At 35.6% G+C, this 27058-nt stretch overlaps 1 protein-coding gene across 13 annotated transcripts in view; it reads left to right on the plus strand.

Moving 5' to 3' along the window:
- Positions 1 to 27058, plus strand: part of TCF12 (transcription factor 12) — a 356100-nt gene that overhangs the window by 245492 nt on the left and 83550 nt on the right. For all 13 annotated transcript variants that reach the window (XM_076004399.1, XM_012783051.3, XM_076004401.1 and 10 more), the window contains one exon: positions 24387 to 24522. In XM_076004399.1, the coding sequence (XP_075860514.1) occupies positions 24387 to 24522 (136 nt within the window). The remainder of the gene's footprint in view (positions 1 to 24386; positions 24523 to 27058) is intronic.

The following is a 27058-nucleotide window of genomic DNA, read 5'->3' on the forward strand; positions in this document are numbered from 1 at the left end:
CCTCTCTCTGGGGCCCTATCAAATGTGGATTGGTAATTGTAATATTTCTACAATTTATAATTGATATGAAAATCACATTTTTTATGGTGTAAGTTACTGTTTGAATTTCATTTTCTAAATTTGAATTCTTTAGTGACTTGGACCACAGGCTCTAGATCTAATTTCTAATCTCATCTGTATCACTCTCACTGTCAGAGTTTTTTAGGCTATTCACTCTTCTTGTGAATCTGTTCAGGCCAAAACAAAATTTTAAAAACTAATTTACATCATTTTGACAATGAATAGGTGGTGAAAATAACTACAGAATCCTTTAGGTTTAAGATGTTCAGTAAACTCTCAGTATGACATATCATTAAGTAGAATTGTCTGCCAGCTTGCTCAAGGCCTTAAAATTCTTTTTACCTTTATTTTAAATCTGAGGCAACAGCTTAGTCAAGCAATACTGAATCTTATACTGTATTCTTATAGTATAAGCATACCTGATAACACCATAACAAATTTGATTACTTAATCAGGTATATGACAGTGCTATTCTCAGTTCCTGGTAATATAGTAGAAGGTCAGTAAATGTCAGTTAGGGCTGGTAAAAAGAAAGGAATATAAAATTTAGTCAGAAGACCTAGGTTCTAGTCCCATTTCTGCATTGATTTCCTCATTTGAAAAGTAGGCTTAGCAATTTCTGACTCCACCTACTTTGTATGTCTCTAAAGGTTGATTCTTCGGGCTTGTGAAAACATTCCAAAAAATATATATTTTAAAAATTTCTTGATTCATATAACCCACATAACAAAAAGTCTTTTGGGTTCTTGATATTATTTTTAAGAGACCTAAAAGTTCAAAAAACATTGGTCTAATGTTAACACTACTGCTAAACTTGAGGAAAAAACTGTTGGAAACTTTTTAGACTACAACTACATCTACTAAATTATAGTAGCTAATGCTTGCATTAATCTTTTCATTATGTTCAAGTGTTTTCACATCTTTTTATACCCTCTTAACAAAAGTATTGCTACTTAGTTAGAATCAGTGGTAAGCTGTATGTATATAATTGTCCAATTTTGCAAAGGTGAATCTTAACAGTTTTTGCCAAGGATTAATGTGCATTTAAATCAGATTTAATTCTCATATCAAAAACATTTATTTTAATGTGCACCATCTGGGGGATGGTCATGATGGAGACTCAGACTTTTGGGGGGAGGGGGAGAAATGGGCATTTATTGAAACCTTAAAATCTGTACCCCCATAATATGCCGAAAAAAAAAAACATTTATTTTAAACCTACGTGATTATTACTCTAATAACAATTGCTACCATTTGCTGAGCACTGATAAAGCCAATCATTAACTAAATATGACCACATTTAATCCTTTGAACAACAACCCATTTTGCAGATTAGAAAACAGGAGTTCTTTGAAGATATTATTTGTTTAAGTCTGGATAATCCAGCAAGTGTTAAACTTAAACCCATGTTTGAGGTTTTGGGCTATGTTGTAACTATACCGCAACAAAAGAATCCCCTGGATTCCTAGTCTATGCCCTTACCTATGTTCATGTTAATTTGTTTGATTGAGGAGGGGGCTGGGAATTTATATTTTTAATAAGTGCCTCAAGTGATTCTAATTCACATGGATTGGAATTCATGCTTTAAGAGAGCCAGCTCTTTTGTATATGTCAAATCTAAGCATATAGGAGCATTGAAAAAGACTCTATAAGATCACTACTGTTTGACAACTGTTTATAAACACTTTGGAGAGATCAGGCAGGCCTGTGGAAAAGAGAAGAACAAGATTACTGGAATGTATGATGTAAAATAACAATTATTGCTATATATAAGATTTAAAGGTATTTAGGTGACAGAAAGATTCATTTTTGAAGAATTCACAGAAGCAACACATGAGACCCAGAAAGGAAACCCAAAGTTCAGCAGAAGCAAGAGAAAATTATACCACAGCAAGGACAGATAGCATCAATGAAGACAGAAGGGCTCTTAAAACAAAATAAGTTCCTTTCATCACTGTGAAAGGAACAATGGCTTCACTATTTATTATTGTTACTGAGCTCTGACTATGCTGCAGTTGCTAGAAGAAATTGTGATGGATGACATTAGCTGATTTGGGGCCTGCATAAGTAAACTCAGGAAATGCAAGAGTTAAAAAGATGTATTACTTCCCAAGTCAGAGAAGAACATGTATTCCAAACGGTATTTATTATAGTGAGTCAGAGAAGGAAAAAATATACTTAACTAATTGGCTGCCATTTTGTCTTATTCACAAGTGATATAAAAATCCAAGGAAATATAAATAGTGACTGCAAAATTATATCCAAACACCACCTTGAAACCATTTTTCTTCAACCAAATCCCCCAAGGAACATTAACTCTGCTATTAATGTACATAAAATGCTGCTGACATACTACAAAATTCAGGCTAATTTAATAATGCCTGATGGGCCTTACTTCATGTTAAGATGATATAATAATATGTTGCTAAATGAGTCTCCTCATATTACCTTCACAGCAATCACATAACTGATGAGCCATTAAAAGGAAACTCATGTAGCAGTATTACTGGAAACATTGATAGATCATTCTATAATTGAATTTTTTTTATTGATCCAACACAGAGCATAGAAGCCAGCATCTTTATTAACAATAGGTACAATACTTTAAAAAGCACCACTGTTAAGTGAAAAATCTTTTTATCATTACCACAGAGTTTTTCATTGCTACCTCTTTAACAAGTATTTATTCATGTACTTTGGGAGTAAGTTTTTCTCAGAGGGCTCACATGTAGAAGATGGCAGGGTCTTGGTTTTTTGAGAAAGTGTTAAGTTTTGTCTGAGTTCAGGTGGTATACCTTTGAGAAAATGACAACTTTTAAAGCTCTACTTTAGTTAACTCTTAGTTATTTGAAAATATACACATGCTATTTGTTTCTTTCTCATCCTCTTTTTCCATTGTAGCCAATCTGATTATATACAGACATTTGTAATGATAAAATATGAGTTAGTGCATCAAGAAACACAACAATGGTAAATGTCTATACACCTAATAAGAAAGCTTTTCAAAGTAAATGAAGCAAAAAAAAATTGATAGAATTAAAGAGAGAAATAAACTAATTCACTTAGTTGAAGATTTGAATACCTTTCTGTTGGCAATTGACAAAACAACTAGACAAAAAAGCTTAGTTGATTTGGTTCTATGTCTTTACTATCAACAACCTTGACCTAAATGATATTTATAGAACTCTACATTCCACAACTGAAGAATATAAATTCTTTTCAAGGACACGTGTTATATTCAACAGGCATGAACTACATGTTGGCCCGTAAAACTGTCAGTAAATTGAACAGGTTTGAAATCATACAAAGTATGTTTTCTGAGTCACAAAAGAGTCAAATTAGAAGTTAATAAGATAGCTAAAAAAACACCATATATTTGGAAATTAAACAACACATAGCTAAATAACCCATAATTTTAAAAAGAAATCACAAGGGAATTTAGAAAGTATTTCTAACTGAATAATAATGAAAATACGATATAACAGAATTTGTTGGTACAGCTAAATCAGTGCAAGGAAGGAAAGGTATAGCTTTAAATGCTTATATTAGAAAAGATCTATAGTGAATGAGCTGAGAATGACCCCAAGAAGCTAGAAGAAGAAGCACAGAATAAACCCAAAGTAAGTAGAAGAAAGGAAGCATTACAAATAATAGCAGAAATCAAATAGAAAAAAGTAGAAAAAACTAATAAAGCCAAAATTTGGTTGTTTGAAAGAAAAAATAAAAATAAGCTAGGCTGTTTAACACAAGCGGGGAAGGGAAGGGAGATCACATATTACCAAAATCAGGAACAAAAGAGAGGTTATCACTATAAATCACGTATACATTAAGTAGGTAATAAAATATTATTATCAATTTAATTTAGTAAATTTGACAACTTAAATAAATTTCATGGGAAAAAATACCAAAAGGAGACAAGATTAAACAAAATAGGAATAGATGTTATATATCTATTAATGAAAGTGAACCCATCTCAAAAACCTTCCCACAAACAAAGCTTGAGAGTCATATGGTTTTACTGGTGAATTCTCTCAAATGCTTAGGGGAAAAAACTCACCAATCTTATACAAATTATTTTAGAAAACAGAGGAGGAATACTTCTCAGCTCCTTTTATGAGGTGAACAATACCCTGATACTCAAACCACCCATGTGTTTGTACCAAAAATGAAAGTTTGGTTTAACATTTGAAAATTTATTTATTTAATTCAGCTTATTAACAATCAAAGAGGAGAAAAGCAATATGATCATTTCCATAGATACAGAAAAGATATTTGACAAAATTGAATACTTATGATAAAATCTCTTGGCAAAACTAATAGATGGCAGCTTCCTCAATTTGATAAAAGACATGCATGAAAAATCTGTGGCTACTCAGCAAACTTAATAGCGAAAGACTAAATGCTATCCTAATGTCAGAATCAAGGTAAGAATTTTTATTCTCACCATTTGCATTTTATGGCCTGGCCAGTGTAAAAAGACAAGGGAAAAACCCCACAAAAATGGAAAATATAACCTGGAATTTGTCATTCAGATTGAAGGAAAAAAAGGAAAAAGAAAATAAAATGGAAAGGAATAAACTGAATTTGCTGGTGACTGTGTTTGTGTACATAGTAAATACTAAAAAGTCGTCAAGAAAACTTCTAGAATTGTGAACTTTCAGTTATATAACAGGATACAGAGTCAGTCTAAAAAATCGCATTTCTATACACTAGCGATGAAGAAAATGAAATTAACAAAATGGTACTATTTATATTAGTATCAAAAAGCATATAACACTGTGGGTTAAATTTAACAAAGGTTTGTAAGACTTCAACAATGAAAACTATGAAACATTGCTCTGAGAAATCAAAGATTATATAAATAGAAAAGTATGCCATGTTCATGAATTATAAAACTCAACTCTCATTTACATGTTAGTTCTTCTTAAATTGGGTTACAGATTTATTTAATGCAGTTCCAATCAGAATTCTAGCAGGCTTTTTATAGATATTGACAAGATTGATTAAAAGTTCACTTAAAAAGGCAAACAATTAAGGAGCCAAAGGGATTTTGAAAAATAAGAAAGGACTTACCTTACTTGGCTTCAAGACTTATTATAAAGCAGTTCTAATTAAGACAGGGTGGTATTTGTATAAAGATTGGCAGTTTTGTTCAAGGAATAGAGAGTCCAGAAAGGGACCCACACATATATGTCAAATGATATTTTATAAGAGCACCACAGCAATTAAATGATAAAAGAAAAATCTCTCTCTCATATGATACTGGAACAATTGTGTATCAATATCTGGAAAAAAAAGAATTTCAACCTTTGTCTTATATCACAAATTTGAGATGGATCATAGACTTTAAATATGAAAGCTAAAATAATATAGCTGCTGGGGGGTAAAACATGGGAAGTAGCCCTTTAGTTTTACTGTAATGGGATATTTGTTTAGAGGAACAGTATGAGATGTCTGAATTTATAAGGAAGGGGTTTAGATGCCTAACCAAAGAATTTTATTCTTAAGGATTTTGGATTGGACAGATTGCATGAGGAAAAATAAAAGTGTCTCTTAGAAGGTTAACCTCTGGTTCAAGAGAATTTATAAACTGGAAACAAGGAAAATATTTAAGATTGTCTTGCTCTAGGCCACATGTAAAGAACAATGAATTATGAGGTAGTTAGAAGCATTTTAGTTACATAGGAACACATTGCAGGTGTTAAGAGATAATTAAAAAAAGATAAAATCATAACTTTCCCACAGATATAAAAATGAATGACTATGTAGATTTTATCTCACCAATGAAGAAGCTTGTTATTACAACCAGTTTAAAGGTGTTAAAGAAGGTGTTATTACAACCAGTTTAAAGGAGAATCCAAAACCAGACATTCATAGAGCAAAAATATGGAAATGTACAAGTAGAGGCAAAACAGTTGTCTGGTTTTTTTTTCCTTTGAAGAACAACAGAGGTTTTGAGGGTAAGTTTGTTTATCCTTCCATTGGACAGAATTTTTTTCCTGATCTATAAAAAATTGTTTTACATTGCTACCAGTAATCTACAACTTAGAGAGTTACAAAAACTTCCATTGAATGAGAATCATAACTTGGAAAGGTATGCTCTAGACTGGAGGGGAGGAGTCAGTTGATTTTGGCTACTAGCCAAATGCCCCCACTTATTTCTTTTTTATTTTGTCTATCATTTACATAATAGCTAGGACTCCTTTCTTTCTTGCTACAATGTCAGAGTGGAGTAGTTGCAACAAAGACAGTATGGCCTAAAAAGCTTGAATATTTTCTGTCTAGCTCTTTACAGAGCCAACCCTACTGTAATAATGCATAATTTTCCATCGAAGCACTAATTTTTTCCTAACCAGGTATATGTTTCTGACAGTTAAGCGAATCAGGGGCTTTTCTATGTGGCTAGTCTCTACACTGGCCTGCTGTTTCCCCAAGAGAATTAATTAAAGCTAGTTGTTTTAAAGAGTGGTTTGAATCTTTCCTTATGTAACAATAAACCTAATAGTAAGTGCCTTAGCCTTGGGCTGAATTATTAAGAACATAATATTGAGAATAAGAAAGTTGATACTTTGTTCCATTCTACGCAAATCTATTTCAAAATAGGCAAAAGTAAACCAAACCTCATTCAGAGAAGAACTTGGAAGTAGTAAAGTAACTTGTGACTATCATATGGAGAATGGCTGAAGTACTTCAGAATGTTTAGGGGGTTTTTTTTGTTGTTTTTGTTTTTGTTTTGTTTTTGAGACAGAGTCTTACTTTTGTTGCCCTGGCTAGAGTGAGTGCCCTGGCGTCAGCCTAGCTCACAGCAACCTCAAACTCCTCCTGGGCTCAAGCGATCCTCCTGCCTCAGCCTCCCAAGTAGCTGGGACTACAGGCATGCACCACCATGCCTGGCTAATTTTTTGTGTATATATTTTTAGTTAGTCAATTAATTTCTTTCTATTTTTAGTAGAGACGGGGTCTCGCTCAGGCTGGTTTCGAACTCCCGACCTCAAGCGATCCGCCCGCCTCGGCCTCCCAGAGTGCTAGGATTACAGGCGTTAGCCACCGCGCCCGGCCCAGAATGTTTAGTTTTAAGAAGTTAGGACTCAACATGAAAGGCATCTTCAAATGTTTGAAGCATAATTTGGCTCATTCTATAACTTTGAAGGTTAAATGTTGGACAATGAGTAGAAGTTTAAACAATCTTGATTTCAAGCCAATATAAGAAAGAATATTCTCATAGTTGAGCTGTTCAGAGGATGGAGTATTCAACCTTAATAGATAGTGACTTTCCTCTCACTAGACATATTCAAGCAGAAGCTAGACGTCTAATTCACTCTATTGAGATTTTATAATGTCAGAATTATTTGACGGAAATAAAAGTTTGTAATGTTCATTAATTCGCGAGTTCTGTGGTGACAAGTAAAAGGCTTTCCAAGTGATACTGATGATCCATCTTGTGGTTATATATGTGTTTTAATTTTATTCTAGTAGTACCCAGCAGACTGAATGTATAAGTACAGACAACAAATGGTTGAATTTATATAGTAGTCAAGTTTGCAGGACAGTTTGATAGGTTAATGATGGTGTGAATACATAATGACTAACATATATCAGACACTTAACCTTACAAGCATTATTTCATTTGGTCCCTTCAGTACTATGAGAGAAGTGGTGTGGTGGTGCTGCTGCTGTAACTGTTGTTATTATTCCTTCTATTTGATAGCTGAGGAACCTAAAGCCTCGAGGACTTATATAATTTCCCCAAGATTTCATAGCTGAGAAATATCAGGATGGGAGAATTGATATAGTGATGAGAAAATGGTTAAAGTAATAGACTATGTGGTCTAGGTTTCAAAGGAAGAAAATGAAGCCAAGATTAAACTTTGGGACTGAAAAAAAGGTCAAGATGTTGGAGGCCATGAGGTGAGAGAACAGGTGCAGTACGTAATAAGGGAATAATAAGGATTGGCACCGTACGAATAGGAAGGTTATGTTAAAAAATATAATTAAAAAATTCAGAAATCAGCTGGATCCTAGTACTAATCACAACATCTTCCTTTGGGGAGAAGATTATTAGATTAGTGATTAGGGGATTTTTGGAGTCTTGAAGGTTAAGACGACATGAAACTAGCTCTTAGATTGATGTTAAAGCTATACAAGAAATGATTCGCTCATGAGGTGGCATGTGAAAGGGCCATGCATGGTGGCTGGCACACAATAGGCATTCAGAAAATGTCTGAATCTGAACTATGAGATCTAGGAAGAATGTGTTAACAAGGTTAATAAGCCATCAACTGCCTGCAGAGTGATCTTATGGGTTTTGTGGGTCCTTTGGAACATAGGTAAAATAAATTGTTTTGTGGGAAGAAAGTCTCATCTTGAAGTATCAGGCAATAGGCAATTTAAATTTCCTGCTTCTGTTAAAGGCCAGAGAGAGTTAGATTATGCAAAGGTTACTTGGCAGGGAAAAAAACTTCATTGTTTCTTTATTTCTGTTCTCTTCATAAAAATTGATAATTATACTTTTAGTATAATTTAATTATATATTTATAATTTATAAATTTAGTAAGTGATACTTAGTGCCCTTTGGGAGCATTGTTTCAGAAAGTCTGTTTGTTCTCTTGCAAACTTACTTCAAGAGAAAAGAACCTATTAAATAACAGGCAGAGATTAGATAACGTTTCAAAACAAACAAAAAAGAGGTGTCCCAGGGGGTCTTTGATGATAAGGGGTTATTGTCATTTTTGGAGGGTATAACAAGAGCTGGGAAATGGCAGAATAAATGAAGCAGTAACAACACAAAGTTGACAGTTATTGAAATTGGATGATGGATACATGAAGGTTCATTATACTCTTTTTTCTACTTTTGTGTATATGAAATTTTCCAAAATAAAAAGTTCAGTTTTTCAAAGATGTCCAGTACATAATGGTTCAGTTCTTGAAATATTGCATGCCTACCTACATGCCTAATACTATATTGGGTTTTGTGCCACTCTTAAATGTACTTATAAAAATACAGGGAATGGAGAAGAGGGGGTACTCTTTTGTCACATGTGAAAGCTAGTATTAAAGAGAAAGGGACTAGCTTCAAGGTATTAGAACTCTTCTAAAAGTCTTAACGACTGCATAACACCATTTCCACAAAAGCAAAAGAGAACAAAAGCAAAAGAGAAATGACGTTTATTTCCTGTTCTTCTAATGTTAGTACCTAACATAGCTGGCTTCTTTGTATTCATTAAAGGAAAGGCTCAGAGGCACACTGGAAGCACTGTAGAAATACATTCAGAGAGCCTCCCCCTTTTTTTTGAGAGTCTTGCTCTGTTGCCCCCAGGTAGACTTCAGTGGCATCATCATGGCTCACCGCAACCTCAAACTCCTGGATTCAAGTGATCCTCCTGCCTCAGCCTCCTAAGTAGCTGGGACTACAGGTGCGCACCACAATGCCCAGCTAATTTTTCTAATATTTTTAGAGACAGGATCTCGCTCTTGCTCAGGCTGGTCTCAAATTCCTGACCTCAAGCAATCCTCCCCCCTCAGCCTTCCAGAGTACTAAGATTATAGGCATGAGCCACCACACCCAGCCTACAGAGACCCCTTTTTAAAAGGAAGTTTCTAAATTGAGACATTCAGAAAAACTGCTCACTTTGAAAAAACATGCTTAGAGCATGCTTACTACCACCTTCATAGGAATCTGCCTTCAAGAAATCCTCTGTAGAGGCCGGGCGCGGTGGCTCACGCCTGTAATCCTAGCTCTCTGGGAGGCCGAGGCGGGCGGATTGCTGGAAGTCAGGAGTTCAAAACCAGCCTGAGCAAGAGCAAGACCCTGTCTCTACTATAAATAGAAAGAAATTAATTGGCCAACTGATATATATATGTAAAAAATTAGCCGGGCATGGTGGCACATGCCTGTAGTCCCAGCTACTCGGGAGGCTGAGGCAGGAGGATCGCTTGAGCCCAGGAGTTTGAGGTTGCTGTGAGCTAGGCTGACGCCACGGCACTCACTCTAGCCTGGGCGACAAAGTGAGACTCTGTCTCAAAAAAAAAAAAAAAAAAAAGAAATCCTCTGTAGCATTTTTGGAAGCAGGGACTCTTTATGGAAACCTATAGATTCCTAAAAGAAATTTACTTATTGCATATTTGCAATTATTTAAATACTGGATATATTAAAATGACATTTAGCTTGTTTTCTTCATATTTCTTTTATTTTTGAGAAGTCTTTATTGATCTACGTCCCAGATCTCTCTACTCTGATATCTTTTCATGGATGATGCAGGATTCAGGAGAAAAGTTGAAAGAAAAGAATTAGTGGAAAAGAAATATTAAAATGGTAAAATTTCCCATTGCTACTTGTAATTGAAGACTGGGAAACAAAATGCTAGACTATCATGTTTTAGCAATTTAATAGTACATAGGTAGTTTATTTTCTTTTGTAAGCCAAAAAGATTGGGCCGATTGCGTTGACAGGATACATCTGACGAATGACTGTCATTATCTTCTCAAACCTGTGTGACAGCTTAAGTATAGACAGTGATAATTAAATTTTAAGAGACCATGTTAAGATTATAAGATTTGAGGCTTACAAAAGAATCCAACAGCCAGGTGCGGTGGCTCACGCCTGTAATCCTAGCTCTCTGGGAGGCTGAGGCGGGTGGATCGTTTGAGTTCAGGAGTTCGAAACCAGCCTGAGCAAGAGCAAGACCTGTCTCTACTATAAATAGAAAGAAATTAATTGGCCAACTAATATACATAGAAAAAATGAGCCGGGCATGGTGGTGCATTCCTGTAGTCCCAGCTACTCGGGAGGCTGAGGCAGGAGGATCACTTGAGCCCAGGAGTTTGAGGTTGCTGTGAGCTAGGCTGACGCCACGGTACTAACTCTAGCCTGGGCAACAAAGCGAGACTCTGTCTCAAAAAACAAACAAACAAACAAAAAGAATCCAACATAACAGTTGGCTAGTGGTGACTGGTGTGTTTTTATTGACCCAGGAAAGGATTAGAAGTATCTCAGGTTTTCTTTTACTTTGTTTCTCTCTCCCACCCACCCCCAAATTAATATATTGTCCAAAGTGTTGGTAATGACTTCGAACTATTCAGGTTGCACAAAGCATTTAATGAAATCTTGTCTTAGACAAAACACTGGAGAGGATCATAATTAATGTCTCATTTTCTGCCAGAGTTGCTATTGATTACTCATTCAAGATCCCTTTGTTCTCAGAATGATAACAACTGTAGTTTCCATCGCTATCTAATGAGATTCTCAGGATAGAGTTCTTTAACAACATGCTGATAATTGCTAACATATCCCTGAAATTTCAATGTAAATGAATTTGCATCATAATATAATTATTTCACAAATGTCAGTGTTTTCCAGATTTGAAACTTATTACATTATTTTTAAAAATCATTTATAGAAAATTAAGAGAAGACTGATATGTTATTAATGCCTAACATTTATTTTTTGCCCTGAGTGGCCCTCACCCTCTGATATTTTGATTTGATTGTGACTTGAAGTGAGAGGCTTTTTTGTCACTCTCCAGTTCCCCTGCCATAACCTCTGAAACTTCAAACAGATATATAGCTAAACTGTGCTGTGATTTTTTTTAAAATTAAAAGAAAAATTGCAAATATGGTAATAGTTTACTAATTTTGCTCTTAGAACAATTTGTTTTTTCATCCTGCAGTGACAAAAGAAACACATGGTACTACAGGATAAAGAATTCAACTGAGAAATCTTGCCAGTTTGTGTATTCTATTTAATCATGATTATATCTTTCTGTGCTGTTAATTTCAACATACTCCCTCCTCAAAAAACCAAATCTTTTGAACAGCTCTTGACCTTTATGTATTAAAAACTGCATACCATTTTAAGATAGGCATGAAGTTAAGGAATCCTATAGAACGTACACAGAGCAGAGGTTCCATGAGTCCATAATAAATATTTTAAATGTTTTGAGATATGTGACTATAATATTAGGTACTATGTATCTTATTTTTCTAGGAAACAATTTAATAACGAGTTATTGCTTTAAATTTTTAATCATAAAATTATGTTAATAATTCTCGATGTAGGGTTAATTAGATCCTTATTTAATCTAAGTTATTGAATGGATATGAAAGTATGTTTAGTACAGTGTTTCAGCTAAGCTGTTGAATGGTAAAAAGCATTTCTGAGAAAGCAAGCCTATTTATCAAGACTTAATTTTCCCTCGTAAGGGTAAAGAATATTCACATTATTACAGTGTGGTTCTAAATCCTTCTAGCTACTGAAAACCATTTTATGTAGGATGTTCTTCTGTCTTCCTATAAAATCACATTTAGAGTACCTTCCAATATAATTAACCAGGAGTTCATATTAATAAAAGATGTTGGTCAAGCTCACTACTTTATTCATCTCCTTTACTTTTCTTTGAGTATCACATCAAGGCTTACACTGAATAGCCTCATCAGCTTCACGTTTGAGAGTCAGGGTATTTCTTGCACATGAAGAGGGAAAGAAAACTTAAACTATATTTATCACAGAGGCTATTAAAGTTTCTTATAAAGAAGTAGGGATTATTGTTTACAGACAGATTTTTGTTTAGAGGTTTGTCATATGTAATTCAAAATGTAACTTACTGTAGGTTTAGCACAATAATCTAGGCCAGTAATCTAGGCTATAATAGCATTTCAGGGGATAACCCTTCATTGATTATTCTTCAGTATTAGATACGTTTTTCACAGATGAGAATCTAGATGACTATAAAGAAGATTCTTTTCTAAGAATATGTTAAGAAATTAGTACTGTGTCATTTTTGAATACTAATTCTGCCTTGAATAAGACAGCTCGGCAGAATAAAACTGCTTTGCCTAGTTCGCTGTCCTCTGGGATATTTGTGTATTCTTTTTGCCTGAGATACCTTCAGGACAAGATCAGTGGTAATCAATAGCACTTCTCATTTGTTTTAGGCAGGCAGAAAAATCAATAATATGAGCTGATATCTAATTTTAGGAAAAGAAAAATAAAGTAGTTCGTGCTTTAGCATTACCTAAATGTTTGAAGAATCAAATAAAGGGAAAATATATTATTTTGTTAGTGGCAGAATATCAAAATGTTAGGCTTTCATAATTTAGCCCTTGATTTTTTAATCATATTGCCACTGTGGTTTCCTAGATATTATTTCTTAGATTGTCAAGTCCTTGTGGAGAAAATGTGGTCTTATACTACTTTTATGTTTCTTATAATGATGAACAATTCATTTTAGTCAACAGGATAAAATACGATCTTGCATTCTTAAAAAGAAACAATTTTTCCTATATTTATCTTAATCATATAGATCATGATACAGATTAAATAGGGGAAATAGTCAGTTGCTGTTATTAGGACAGCTGAGTGAAATATAGCCTCTGTATCTTTTTTGGCATTTATATTCATTATGGAGCCAGAAGACAGGGCCATGTCCTAAATACATTGCCAGATTTGTCTATTGTGAGGAGAAAAGTTTGTCAACACTAAAATTGGTAACAAGTAAACTTTTTTTTCCTAACAATCATTTGTTCTTTTTTTCTTCCTTTACTGTATTCAAATATGCAAAGTCTACCATTATATATTCTGTATACAACTCAGATTTAGGATTGTAATCCACCAATTCATTTATAAACCACTTATGTTTTTTCAAATTAACAGTCTTATAAATGATAATTCAGTTACCAGACTATTTTAGAAGTCTTGTATTGAGGAAAGGGCTTTTTGAGACCTAGATTTTATTAGGGTTCTACTTCTTGTTAGCTGTATAATATATAAAATTTATGTAATGGTAAGATTGCTATAAATACTGAGATGGTACATTTGAAAACACACTAGTGGATCCTTGATATTTATTCTTCTTTACTACAACTTTTTATTTTGAAAAACTACAAACCAGAAAAAATTAACACAGAACAGGTTGAATAATAATACTACAATGAATGTCCACTTGCTCTTCATGAGGAGTCATCAATGAACATTTCACTATGTCTGTGTACATATTTTCTTTCGTGCTGTGTGTATGTGTATGCTATATATAACTTTATACACACAAATGTAAATACTTCTGAATCATTTGAGAATAAGTTGACATTTTCTGTTTATTCTTGATCTTGATTGATATTGCTTGAATCTGTCACACCCCTCTTTGGACTTAACCTCTAATTGTCAACCTTCTCTCTGGGGGTCTGTCACTTCAGCCCCTATTCTCTTGCCTATTTCCAATATCCTTTCTTACCATAGCCATTGGGAGTTGTATCCCAGCCAGTTTGGATTCAGAGCAGACGGAGTCTCCTGAAACCTCAGGTCACTTATTTAGGACAAAGGGTTTGTACCCAGGAAACAGAATAAAAATGTCATTCATCTTATTTTCATTCTTTTATGATATTTAGAATGTGGTGATTTATGGGGAAAGAAAAAAATGCAACTGTTTTTGTATTAATTAGGGCCAATAACCATGATATATACCTTTACTTTTAAGCCTTCTCCCAGCAACCCTGTTAGCTATTAGTAACATATCCATTTAAAGAAGAGGAAACATACTAAAAAATGTTAGATAATTCACCCAAGATCACCAGTAAGTATTTGAACTCAGGGTCACTAACTCCAAAACCAGTGCTGTTTCCAAGACATCAGCAGTTTTGTAGGTGTTCATTCTACTTTTAGAAATGTAAAAAATGCACTTTCCTGTTCATCATTTAGATTTCATGCCTTTGTTAGTCTTTATTATGACTATTATTTGACTTCTTTGAAGAAATAACTCACTGACTAAATTTTACTCATCTGATAGGTTATCTGTTTTTACCTTACTACAGACAGACTTCTCTTCACAAGCCTCCAAACTCAATCCTTTGTTCCTCCTTCAAAGCGTTAGATTAGGGTCAAAAAAACACTTTATAAAAAGTGCCAGATAGTAAATATTTTAGGTTTTGTAAACCATACATTTTCTCTTGCAACACTGAATTCTTACATTGTTGCATGAAAACGGCTATAGCCAATACATAAGTGAATGGGTGAGACTGTGTTTCAAGAAAAATATTTTTAAAAACAGACCCACTTTGACCTGTGGCCTGCAGTTTGTCGACCCCTATCCTAATTGGTCATTGTATTATATATGCCTGTAAGAATTCGTATGCTAGGGAATGTTGTGAGGGATGGTGTTAAGAGACATACAGATGTCCTTCTCCTCTTGTGTTTGTTTATGTGTGCACAATGACCAGCCTTGTATGTGCCTTTCACATGAGAAAATACAGATAGAGTAATAAAAAAAAAAAAAAAATAGCAAGTGCCTCAAAACAAACTGGTATCAATGAAAATCAGTTTGGCACAAAGCAGGGAACATCTTATTAAAAAACCAATGATGTTTAAAAGGAAAACTTCTAGGTACGTGACCCCTGCCATCAAGCATGTGGTAATGATATGTTCCATCTCTAGCATGCTATGAGTCACATTCTGATCTTGCTATTTGAGAAATGTTGAATGTCCCTAGCATGGGCAAAATGAAAGAAAGAAATGCAAAACAGAGTGACAATGGAAATTTTGCTATAACATCTATGAAACTCTTAAGGGTTCCTAGGTCACACCACTCTTAGACATTTAACATCATCAAAAGACCCATAATAGTTCACGGTCTATTTTATAAATAGAAATTACATATACATGTGTTGTTTATATTGATCATTTTTCTCCCTTTTATCATTTCTTCCGGAGATGATTATTTTAAGGGGTCTGTTACTTCTTTGTGTCTGATAATGGTACCTTTCTCTCCCAATCTGCTAAACATTGTATCTGTTAGAATTTGTTGCAATTAATGCTAAATAATTGCATTAGTATTATATAGTCTTTTTAAGTGCACCTCATATTTTCTGGTGATTGAAATAATCTTCTCCCCACTTTGCTCCTTTATAAGGGAATATATCAACATTTTCCATAAAAGAATTTACCTTTTGAGGAGTCTGAAAAAATGACATTCCTAATTATGAGTATTTCTGAAAGATACAGTGAATGACTTTGGCTGGTGGTAGTACATTGATTGCTTCATTTGTGTTCCAGCACTGTTGAATAAGCTTTAAAGAAATGGAAACATCAAAAGAAAATGAAAAACAGCATAGCAAAACTTATGAGATGAAGCAAAAGCCATGGTCAAAGGGAAATTTATACTTACAAATGCCTACATTTTAAAAAGGAGCAAGCTCTCACATCAATAATCTAATGTTACACTTTATGAGATTATAAAAGAAGAACTAAACTTAAAGCCAGCAGAAGAAAGGAGAAATAATAAAGATTGGGGCAGAAATAAAGACAATAGAGAATGGGCTGGGTGCAGTAGCTCTTATCTATAATCATAGCACTCTGGGAGGCTGAGACAAGAGGATTGCTTGAGATCCAGAGACAAAGACCAGCCTGAGCAAGAACAAGACCCCCTTCTCTACCAAAAATAGAAAAATTAGCCAGTTGTGGTGGCATATGCACCTAGTCCCCACTACTCTGGAGGCAGGAGGATTACTTGAGCCCAAGAGTTTGTGGTTGCAGTGAGCTCTTATGACACCATTATACTCTAGCCAGCACAAGAGTGCAGGCTAGAGTCTCAAAAAGGCTCTCTCTCAAAAAAAGGAAAAAAGAAAATAGAGAATAGAAGATAGTGGAAAAAATCAACAAAATCAAAAGTTGGCTCTTTAAAAAGATCAACAAAATTGACAAACTTTTAACTAGACTGACAAAGAAAGCAGAGTCAAATTATTAGGTTGTTAAGTATGAAATGTCCAATTTCCTTAAGTACTAAGTTTGACAGTTGATATCTCTGACATTTCACTTTGGCACTTCTTGTTTTATTTTTATTGTGAAGGTACATCCTCAGTCTTTCAAACTTACCTTTTGGCTTGTGATTATCAATTTTTTTTAGAGCAATATTTGTGAAACCATGGATAAGTCAAAATCTGTGTTTTTTCAAATACGAGTTCCATTGTGGAACCAATGCAGTACTAACAGCTTGAAATACCAATGAAGTGCTTGGGAAGGATGTAGCTAATCAACATACAGTACATCGATGGTTTGAGAAGTTCCATTCTGATGATTTTAATCTTGAAAATGAGTCATGTGGGCTAGCTGAGACCAAGATGGATAATGATGAATCAAAAGCTGTAGTGGCCGAGGCGGGCGGATTGCTCAAGGTTAGGAGTTCAAAAACCAGCCTGAGCAAGAGCGAGACCCCGTCTCTAAAAAAATAAATAAATAAAAATAAATAAATAAAAAAAATAAAAAGCTGTAGTGGAAGTGCATCCCATCTCAACCTATGCATGAATTAGCAGCAAGCTTTGATGTTACTGTTCCAACAATATTGGACCATTTGAAATAAATGGGCAAGGTAAAGAAGCTGGATGAATGGATATCACATGAATTAAACAAGCATCAGAAGAGAAATCATCTGGAAGCTTGCCTTTCTTTGCTGTCACAACATAAAGGCAAACCATTTGCACACCATATTGTTATGTGTGATGAAAAATGGATTCTTTTTGGCAATCAAAAGCGTTCCACATGATGATTGAATAAAGATGAAGTGCTGAAACACAGTCTAAAACTGAATATTCATCAAAAAAAGTTAATGGTGCTTTTTTAGTGGTTCAGTACTGGTATCATCCACTACAGCTTCATGAAACCTGGTCAGTAGATTACAGCAGAAGTCTACTTCAGCCACCTGAATGAAATGATGAGGATACTTGCGATTAAGCAGCTGAGATTGGTCAATAAAGATAGGCCAATCCTCTTGCAAAGCAACGCGTGACCACATGTTGCACAAACAGTGCTGCTTAAACTACAGCAGCTGGACTTGGAAACTCTCTGTCATCTAACATATTCGCCAGACTTTGTACCAACTACCATTTCTTCCAGGCTTTGGACCACTTCCTGCAAGGAAAAGTATTCAGTTCTCAACAAGCTGCGATTTCATCGCCACTCACTCTCCAGTCTTCTTTGCTACTGACATAAACAAGCTACTGTTAAGATGCCAACACTATGTCGATAGTTTAGGAATATACTTTGACTAATTGCATTGCTTCTTGTTTGAGATATAATAAGCTTTTGATTAGAAATCAGACATTTCATATTTAATGACCTAGTAATAAAATCCTAGTAATAAAAATCCCCCCAATATAGGAAAGTCCAGGACCAAATGGCTTCACTAGTGAATTCTACCAATCAATTAAAGAAGATATAGGCTGGGTGTGTGGCTCACGCCTGTAATCCTAGCACTCTGGAAGGCCAAGGCAGGCAGATCACTCAAGGTCAGGAGATCGAGACCAGCCTGAGCAAGAGTGAGACCCCCATCTCTACTAAAAATAGAAATTAATTGGCCGACTAAAAATATATAGAAAAAATTAGCCGGGCATGATGGCACATGCCTGTAGTCCCAGCTACTCAGGAGGCTGAGGCAGGAGGATCGCTTGAGCCCAGGGGTTTGAGGTTGCTATGAAATATCCTGACGCCACGGCACTCTAGCCTGGGCAACAGAGCAAGACTGTCTCAAAAAAAAAAAAAAAAAATTAAAACCCCCAGCTACTTAGGGGAGGATAAGGCTGTAGGATCTCTTGAGTCCAGGAGTTCCAGTCCAGCCTGGACAACATAGCGTGATCCCCCTCTCAAAACAAACAAAAACACAATTACTCTCAAACAGTAAATTATATTGTGATCCTTATTCAGTACATAAATCTTTATCCGTATTTCTCATGTATCAGTTATATGCTTTTGGCTACAAGTAACAGAAATCATGTTTTATATGTTGGAGGTTGTTGTGAGCTAGGCTGATGCCACGGCACTCTAGCCCAGGCAACAGAGTGAGACTCTGTCTCAAAAAATAAATAAATAAAAATATACTCCAGCAAAACATAATAAAAGAAAATAAAAAAAATTTTTTCTTAAATAAAGAAGATATAATACCAATCCTATTCTAACACTTCCTAACTCATTCTATGAAGCCAGCATTATCCTGATACAAAAGCCAGACAAAGATACTATAGGACAAGGGAAACTACTGATCAATATCCTTTTTGAATATTGATATAAAAATCCTTTATGAAATACTAGCAAACCAAATCCAGAAGCATATTAAAAGGATTAAACTTCATAACCAAGTGAGTTTCATCCCAGGAATGCAAGGATAGTTTAACATGAAAATTAATAAGTGTAATCTACCACATTAATAGAATGAAGGGGAAAATACCACATGATCATTTCAATTGATGCTGAAAAATATTCTGACAAAATTCAACACCTTTCATGATGTTAACATTTAACAAGCTCAGAATAGGAGGGAACTTTCTCAGTTTGATAAAGGTCATTGTGAAATGCCCACACATAATATCATATTTGATAGTTACAGCATGAAAGCTTTCCTCTAACATCAGAAACAAGATGAGGTCTTAACCACTTATATTCAATATTGTACTGGAGTTCCAAACAGGGCAATTTGAGCCAGGTGTCATGGCTTATGCCTGTAATCCCAGTGACTTGGGAGGCTGAGTTGGGTGAATTCCTTGAGCTCAGGAGTTAGAGGCTACAGTGAGCTATGATTGTGCCACTGCACTCCAGCCTAGGTGATAGATGAGACCCCATCTCTAAGAAAAATTTTAAAAAATAAAAATAAACAGGGCAATTAGGCAAGACAAAGAAATAAAAGGCATTCAAATTGTAAAAGAAGTAAAACTATCAGTTTTTGCAGATTATCTGATCTTACAGGTAGAAAGTCCTAAGAAATTCACAATAAAACCATTAGAGCTATTAAATGAATTTAGTAAAGTTGCAGGATATAAGATCACATAAAAGTTAGTTGTATTTCCATATACTAGTAAAACCAAAAATAAAATTAAGAAAATAGCTCTATTTACTATTATTATTTCAAAGAATAAAATAGATAGGAATAAGTTTAAACATAAGGTATAAGACTGTATACTGGAAACTACAAAGCATTGCTAAAAGAAATCAAAGGAGACCTAAATGAAACACATTTGTTGTTCATTAATTGGAAGATTCAATATTATTAAGATGGCAATATTCCCCAAAGCAATCTATAGGTTCAGTACAATTTCTATCAAAATTCCAGTGTACTCTTTTTGCAGAAATGGAAAAGCTGATCTCAAATTTATATGGAATTTCAAGAAAGTCTCACCATAGTCAAAATAATGTTGAAAAAGAAGAACAAACTTGGAGTGCTTACCCTTTCCAATTTCAAAACTTACTACAAAGTTACAGTGATCAAAACAGTGTAGTACCGGCAGAAGGTAGGCTGACATAGACCAATGGGATAGAACTGAGAGTTCAGAAATAAATCCAAACATCTGTAGCCTATTGATTTTCAGCAAGGATGCAGAGACCACTGAATAGAGAAATAGTGTTCTTTATAACAAATAGTACTGGGGCAACTGGATGTCCACATGCAAAAGTATGAAGTTGGGCCCCTTCCTCATACCATAGAAGAATGAAAACTATAAAACTCTCAGGAGAAAATGCATGGCTGTATCTTCATGATCTTAGGTTTGGCAGTGGATTTTTTTATATGACATCAAAAGAATCCGCAACAAAAGAAAAAATAAGTTAAACTTCATCCAAATTTGAAAACATCTGTGCATCAAAGGATTTTATCAAGACAGTGAAGAGACAATTTACAGAATAAGAGAAAATATTTGCAATGCATATTATCTGATAAGGGTCTAGTATCCAGAACATATAAAGAACTCTTTCAATACAACAACAAAAAGAAAATCTGATTAGAAAGGGGGCAAAGAACTTGAATAGACATTTTTCCAAAGAAGATATTCAGATATCCATCAAGCCCATGAAAAGATGTTCAAGATCACTAGTCATTAAGGTAATGAAAATCAAAACTACAATAAGATACCACTTTACTCCACAAGGATGGCCATAATTTAAAAAGCAAACAAACAAATTAACAAGCGATGGCAAGGATGTGGAAAAGTTGGAACTTTCATATGTTGCTGGTAGGCATGTAAAATTGTGCAGCTGCTGTGGAAAACAGTTAAGCAGTTCTTCAAAAAGTTAAACATAGAATTACATGTACCCCAGCAATTGTACTGCTAGTTATATATCCAAAAGAATTGAAAACTGGTCCTCAAATACTTATACATGAATGTTCATAGCAGCACTATTCACTGTAGTTCAAAGCTAGAAACAACAAAAATGGCCATCAGTGGATGAATGGATTAAAAGATTGTGGTATAGCCATGCAATAGAATATTATTCAGCCCTAAAAATGAATGAAATACTGATACATGCTGCAGTGTAGATAAACTTCAGAAACGTTACGTTAAGTGAAAGAAGCCAGACACACAGGCCACATGTTGTATAATATGATTTCATATATGCTAAATATCCAGAATAGACAAATCCATAGACAGAGAAAGCAGATTGGTAGCTGCCAGGGGCAGGGGGAGGGTGGAATGGGGAGTAACTGTTTAGTGAGTTTGGAGTTTCCTTTTTTGGTGATGAAAATATTTTGGAACTGGATGATGATGATGGTTGAGTAACATTATGAATGTACTAAATGCCACTGATTCAACACCTTTAAATGGTTAATTTTATGTTATATGAATTTTCCCTAATTTTTTTTTAAAGCAGAAACATTTGAAAAAAAAACAACAGTCATTTAAATGAGAGCTTTTCTTAACTATTAGAATGGAGGCAGAGACTGGGCTACTATGACTACTATTCCAAAGTTCTGCTGATTCTTCCTGACCAGAGCTGAGGTTTATTTCTCAGTATCTTTAGGATACTCAGTGGCTGAAATGACAGCCACCAAGAGTCTGGTAGTGGCAGTAAGGGGTATTCAATATATGGTGGGAGATTAGTAAATGTACTAGAGGAAACACAGCTCTTTTCACTTGAGAGTATCCTCTCAAGTATATTCAACAGCCTTTCTGTTCAAGGTCTTCTCTTTTTTTTGAGACAGTCTCGCTTTGTTGCCCAGGCTAGAGTGAGTGCTGTGGCGTCAGCCTAGCTCACAGCAACCTCAACCTTCTGGGCTCAAGCAATCCTACTGCCTCAGCCTCCCGAGTGGCTGGGACTACAGGCACGCGCCACCATGCCCGGCTAATTTTTTCTATATATATTAGTTGGCCCATTAATTTCTTTCTATTTATAATAGAGACGGGGTCTCACTCTTGGTCAGTGCTGGTTTCAAACTCCTGACCTTGAGCAGTCCACCCACCTCGGCCTCCCAGAGTGCTAGGATTACAGGCGTGAGCCACTGCCCCCGGCCTGTTCGAGGTCTTTCCAAACTCTCCTATCTTTCAAGTCTGTGTGATCTTGTTTCATCTCAGCTACCAGAAATTTTAGAGGCAAATTCTGCCAAACTAACCTCATTTTATGATAGGGTTACTGGGTTAGTGCTGCTGAATCTCTGCATGTTTGTAAAGCCCTTGACAAAGTCTCATTATGTCACTATAGCATACCTCAGGGCTCTTTCTTTAGCCTTGTCATCCAGATGGGTTTTTTATTTTTTTTATTTTATTTTATTTATTTTTTTTTTTTTTTGAGACAGAGTCTCGCTTTGTTGCCCAGGCTAGTGTGAGTGCCGTGGCGTCAGCCTAGCTCACAGCAACCTCAAACTCCTGGGCTCGAGCGATCCTTCTGTCTCAGCCTCCCGAGTAGCTGGGACTACAGGCATGCGCCACCATGCCCGGCTAATTTTTTATATATATATCAGTTGGCCAATTAGTTTCTTTCTATTTATAGTAGAGACGGGGTCTCGCTCTTGCTCAGGCTGGTTTTGAACTCCTGACCTTGAGCAATCCGCCCGCCTCGGCCTCCCAGAGAGCTAGGATTACAGGCGTGAGCCACCGCGCCCGGCCAAGATGGGTTTTTTAAACCACAGTTTTGATGCCTAGACATTAGAAAGACTAGCAAAAACATTGATTGACAGACTCCGAATCTACAAGATAGGAATGGGTGACTATTACGGACCAAATATAGCAAGATGAATTTTATTAGAGATAAATGTTAAGTTTTGTACTTGAGACCAAAAAGCACAAACTGAACAAATACAACATTGAAAGGACATGACTTAATAGCAGCACATGCAACAAAATGAAGAGCCACAGAGTGTTACCTTTCTTAACCTCTCAATATGAGCTAGCACAAATGGGTTATTTAAATATAGTGTTGAAAACTACTCCACGCTATTCAGGCCACATCTGGGGCATTGTCCTCCTCCATTCTGTTTTACAAGAGACTTTGACAAACTGAAAATAAATCCAGAAGACAGTTTCAGAGATGGTGAGAAGCAGCAATCCCCAACCTTTTTGGCACCAGGGACCAATTTCATGGAAGATAATTTTTCCATGGGAGGGGCGGGGGAGGTGGAGCTTATGCAGTGATGCTAGTGTTGAGGAGCTGCAGGTGTAAGTACAGATGAAGCGCTCACCTCCTGCTGTGCAGCCAGGTTCCTAAGTTTCATTGAAGACAGTTTTTCCACGGACAGGGTAGGGGGAGCAGAGCTCAGGCGGTGATGTGCAGCCAGGTTTCTAACAGGCCACGGCTCGGGACTGCAGGTGAGGAGGACACTCAAACCCATGTCATGAGACACAAGTGAAGAAAACAGGAATGGCTAGTCTTGAAAATATTGGTACTTGACAAACAATGAAAGCTATCAAAAAAAAGGGGGGAGGAGGGAAAAGAACAGAGTCTACTGCCTTGTGTGGTCATGAAATCATTAGAGCAAAGGCTGGTGATCATTTTTCAGAAATATTGTTGGTTACTAAAGGATGGAACCACATAGTCACTGAGGTGTCTTTCAACCCTGAGATTGTATGGATCTACATAATTATTAAAAAGCAAACAACATGACAGTGGGAAGAAAGAGAAAATATAGGCTGAAACCAATGGTCTAATTGAATTTAAAAAGTACTTATTTAAATTTTTTTTAAAAAAGAGACAGAGGGTTGCTCTGTCCCAAGGCTAAAGTGTAGTGCCATCATCATAGCTAACTCTAAGCTTGAACTCCTGGGCTCAAGACATCCTCCTGCCTCAGCCTCTCAAGTAGCTGGGATTATAGGTGCACACCACCATGCCTGGCTAATTTTTAAATTTTTTGTAGAAACGGGGTCTCACTTGTGTTGCCCAGGCTGGTCTTGAACTCCTGGCCTCAAGCTGTCCTCCCATCTTGGCCTCTGAAAGTGCCGAAATGACAGATATATGCCACCATGCCTGGCCTAAGTTAGCTTCTTAAGTTCAAGGCATTCCTGAAGATACTATAAATCAGAAATGATGAAATTTTCAGGTTTGGGTCAGGATCAACAGGAAGATAATTTGTTTCCTTGGCCTTATTTTATAGTCTAGTCTCCTGAGACAAGATCTAGGGCTTGGGAGCCCAGCACAGCTGTCTTCTTCAGGAAAACCTGGGACACCATACTATTCATTCTCTACCACAAGTTCCAGGAGAAGACCACTCCATGACTCTGCAGCACTTGGTGAGTGTTATCATTGAACAAATCCCATCCTACAAATATTTTTTTTTCCTCCCTTAGTCTGTACTTCTGGCCATGCTATTAATTAGAAAAAAATTGGATTCTTGGGTATTGTGTTGATGTCAGGGCTTATATGCATAAAAATAATATGTCTATTATTTAATAAATGAAATCAAAATGTTTACTTTTACAAGTCCATCATAAGTTTTTTATTAAAGAGTTGGCCACAAGTAATTTTGAATGGCTGTTGAAGCTATAATTTTAACAAGTTTCAAACAACCAATTTAATAGTCTTGTTTAGACCTCAATATGAGGAAATAAATAGGGAAGAAAATAGGACTTAACTATTCAAGTTAAACTATAAGTTTTTAAACTGAGTTTTTCTTATAAATAAAATTTCATGGCCGGGCGTGGTGGCTCATGCCTATAATCCTAGCACTCTGGAGGCCGAGGCCGGTGGATTGCTCAAGGTCAGGAGTTCGAAACCAGCCTGAGCGAGACCCTGTCTCTACTAAAAATAGAAAGAAATTAATTGACCAACTAAAAATGTACATACAAAAAATTAGCCAGGCATGGTGGCGCATGCCTGTAGTCGCAGCTACTCGGGAGGCTGAGGCAGTAGGATCACTTGAGCCCAGGAGATTGAGGTTGCTGTGAACTAAGCTGATGCCATGGCACTCACTCTAGCCTGGGCAACAAAGTGAGACTCTGTCTCAAAAAAATTAAAAATAAAATTTCATGTTCTAATATTAACACCTATTTTTGACTAAAGTTGTAATACTGAACAGTTTACAAAGTGATTTTATATGTATTCTCATCTCATTAATACAGCAACCTTGCTAGGCAGGGGATATAATCCTAGATTTTAACATAACAACTAAGGCTTTGCTGGGCATATGATGGCTGATATGATGGCTGATGCCTACAATTCTACTACTTTAGAGGGCTGAGTTCAAAAGATCCCTTAAGGCCAGGAGTTCGAGATCAGCAGGGGAATAGTGAGAGCCAGTCTCTACAAAAACTTCTTTAAAATTAGCCAAGCATGGTGGCTTGCACCTGTAGTCCCATCTGCTCCAAGGCTGAGACAGGAAGATCTCTTTAGCCCAGAAGTTTGAGGTTGCAGTGAGCTATGATGATGCCAGTGTTCTCTAGCTTAGGCAGCAGAGCAAGAGCTTGTTTAAAAAAATAAAGGCTCAAAAGAAGACACACTCAAATAATTGGTAGATGGTTTATCCAGGATAAAATTTAAGATTTTTCTGGCTCTTAAGTTTAGTGTTTGCATATTAATTGCTTCTACTCGACAGTTTTTTTTTAAAAAACTGAGGTAAAATTAACTATATTAAGGTGTACAATTAAGTGGCATATACTACATTCACAATGTTGTGCAGCTATCACCCCTATCTAGTTCCAATTCATCACCTGAAAAGGAAACCCTATTACATATTAAGCGTTCAAGCCTCATTTTTCTTTTTTTAGGTTCCTTTTTCTATGTCTTACTTATCCAGGCCAGTCTGTTTTGTTTTGGTGTTGTTTGTTTTGGTGTTGTTTTGTTTTGTTTGTGGTGTTGTTTATAGTAAGCCTCAGGTGTTCTCTGATACCTTATTTAATCTGTGTTTAAAAGTCAGACTTTTTGGTGATTCCTACCAAAGATCCTTTATATAAGAAAATTAAACTCATAAAGAAAGTATGTTTACATTAAAGGTAGGCCAGCTTCTAAAATAAATATAGTCCACTGAAAGAATGTATGTCACAGTTATTCATTGCACAAATATTTGTTTACTGCTTCCAATTTGTGTATCTACCTTCAGTTAAACCTATATATTGGTGAAATATTCCTAGTCTCTAGGGCTAGGGTATGCTTGAAGGTATAAAAGGGCATGATGATGGATCATCACATTCATCATAGAAAACTCTGATTAGATGTGTCTACTTCTCAGTATTATGTATGATTTAGTATGTGTACTGTTAAAGTTAGCCAAGATGGGAGTCCACTTGCCCAAGGCCTCTTGGCAGTGGCTCCGGGAAAAAAAAATAAAAAATATATATAAAAAAAAAAAAAAAAAAAAGTTAGCCAAGATGATTTAGACAAGTACACTTTTTGTTATTAAAGAAATGATAAATTGTAAATGCATTTCTCCATCTCCACTCTTGTTTCCTATCTAATGAGTTAGTCAAGATAGGAACATTCATTTGAGTCTATATGTGTCAGTGTCATGCTAGAAAAATATCTTATTAGTATTCTATGTGAGTCAATACTGTGACAAAAGGCAGCAATACATACCAATGCACTATTACTAAAAGTTCAGGGGGAAGTTATTGCAATAATGAGAAAAGAGGGGGATAGATTTCATAAAAACCAGACTTAAAATTCAAGTTTGCTATAAGTTAAAATGTATATCTTTTTCATTTTCATTTTGATGGTAAATACTGTTGTTGTCTCCTCCATGCTAGGAATGGTACTGTACACACTGCCTCTTTACAAATTACAATTATAATTACAACCTTGTAATTTTAACCTCATGTTACAAATGAAGAACCA

The sequence above is a fragment of the Microcebus murinus genome, chromosome 6 (assembly GCF_040939455.1).
Source record: "Microcebus murinus isolate Inina chromosome 6, M.murinus_Inina_mat1.0, whole genome shotgun sequence".
In the NCBI taxonomy this organism is placed as follows: domain Eukaryota; kingdom Metazoa; phylum Chordata; class Mammalia; order Primates; family Cheirogaleidae; genus Microcebus; species Microcebus murinus.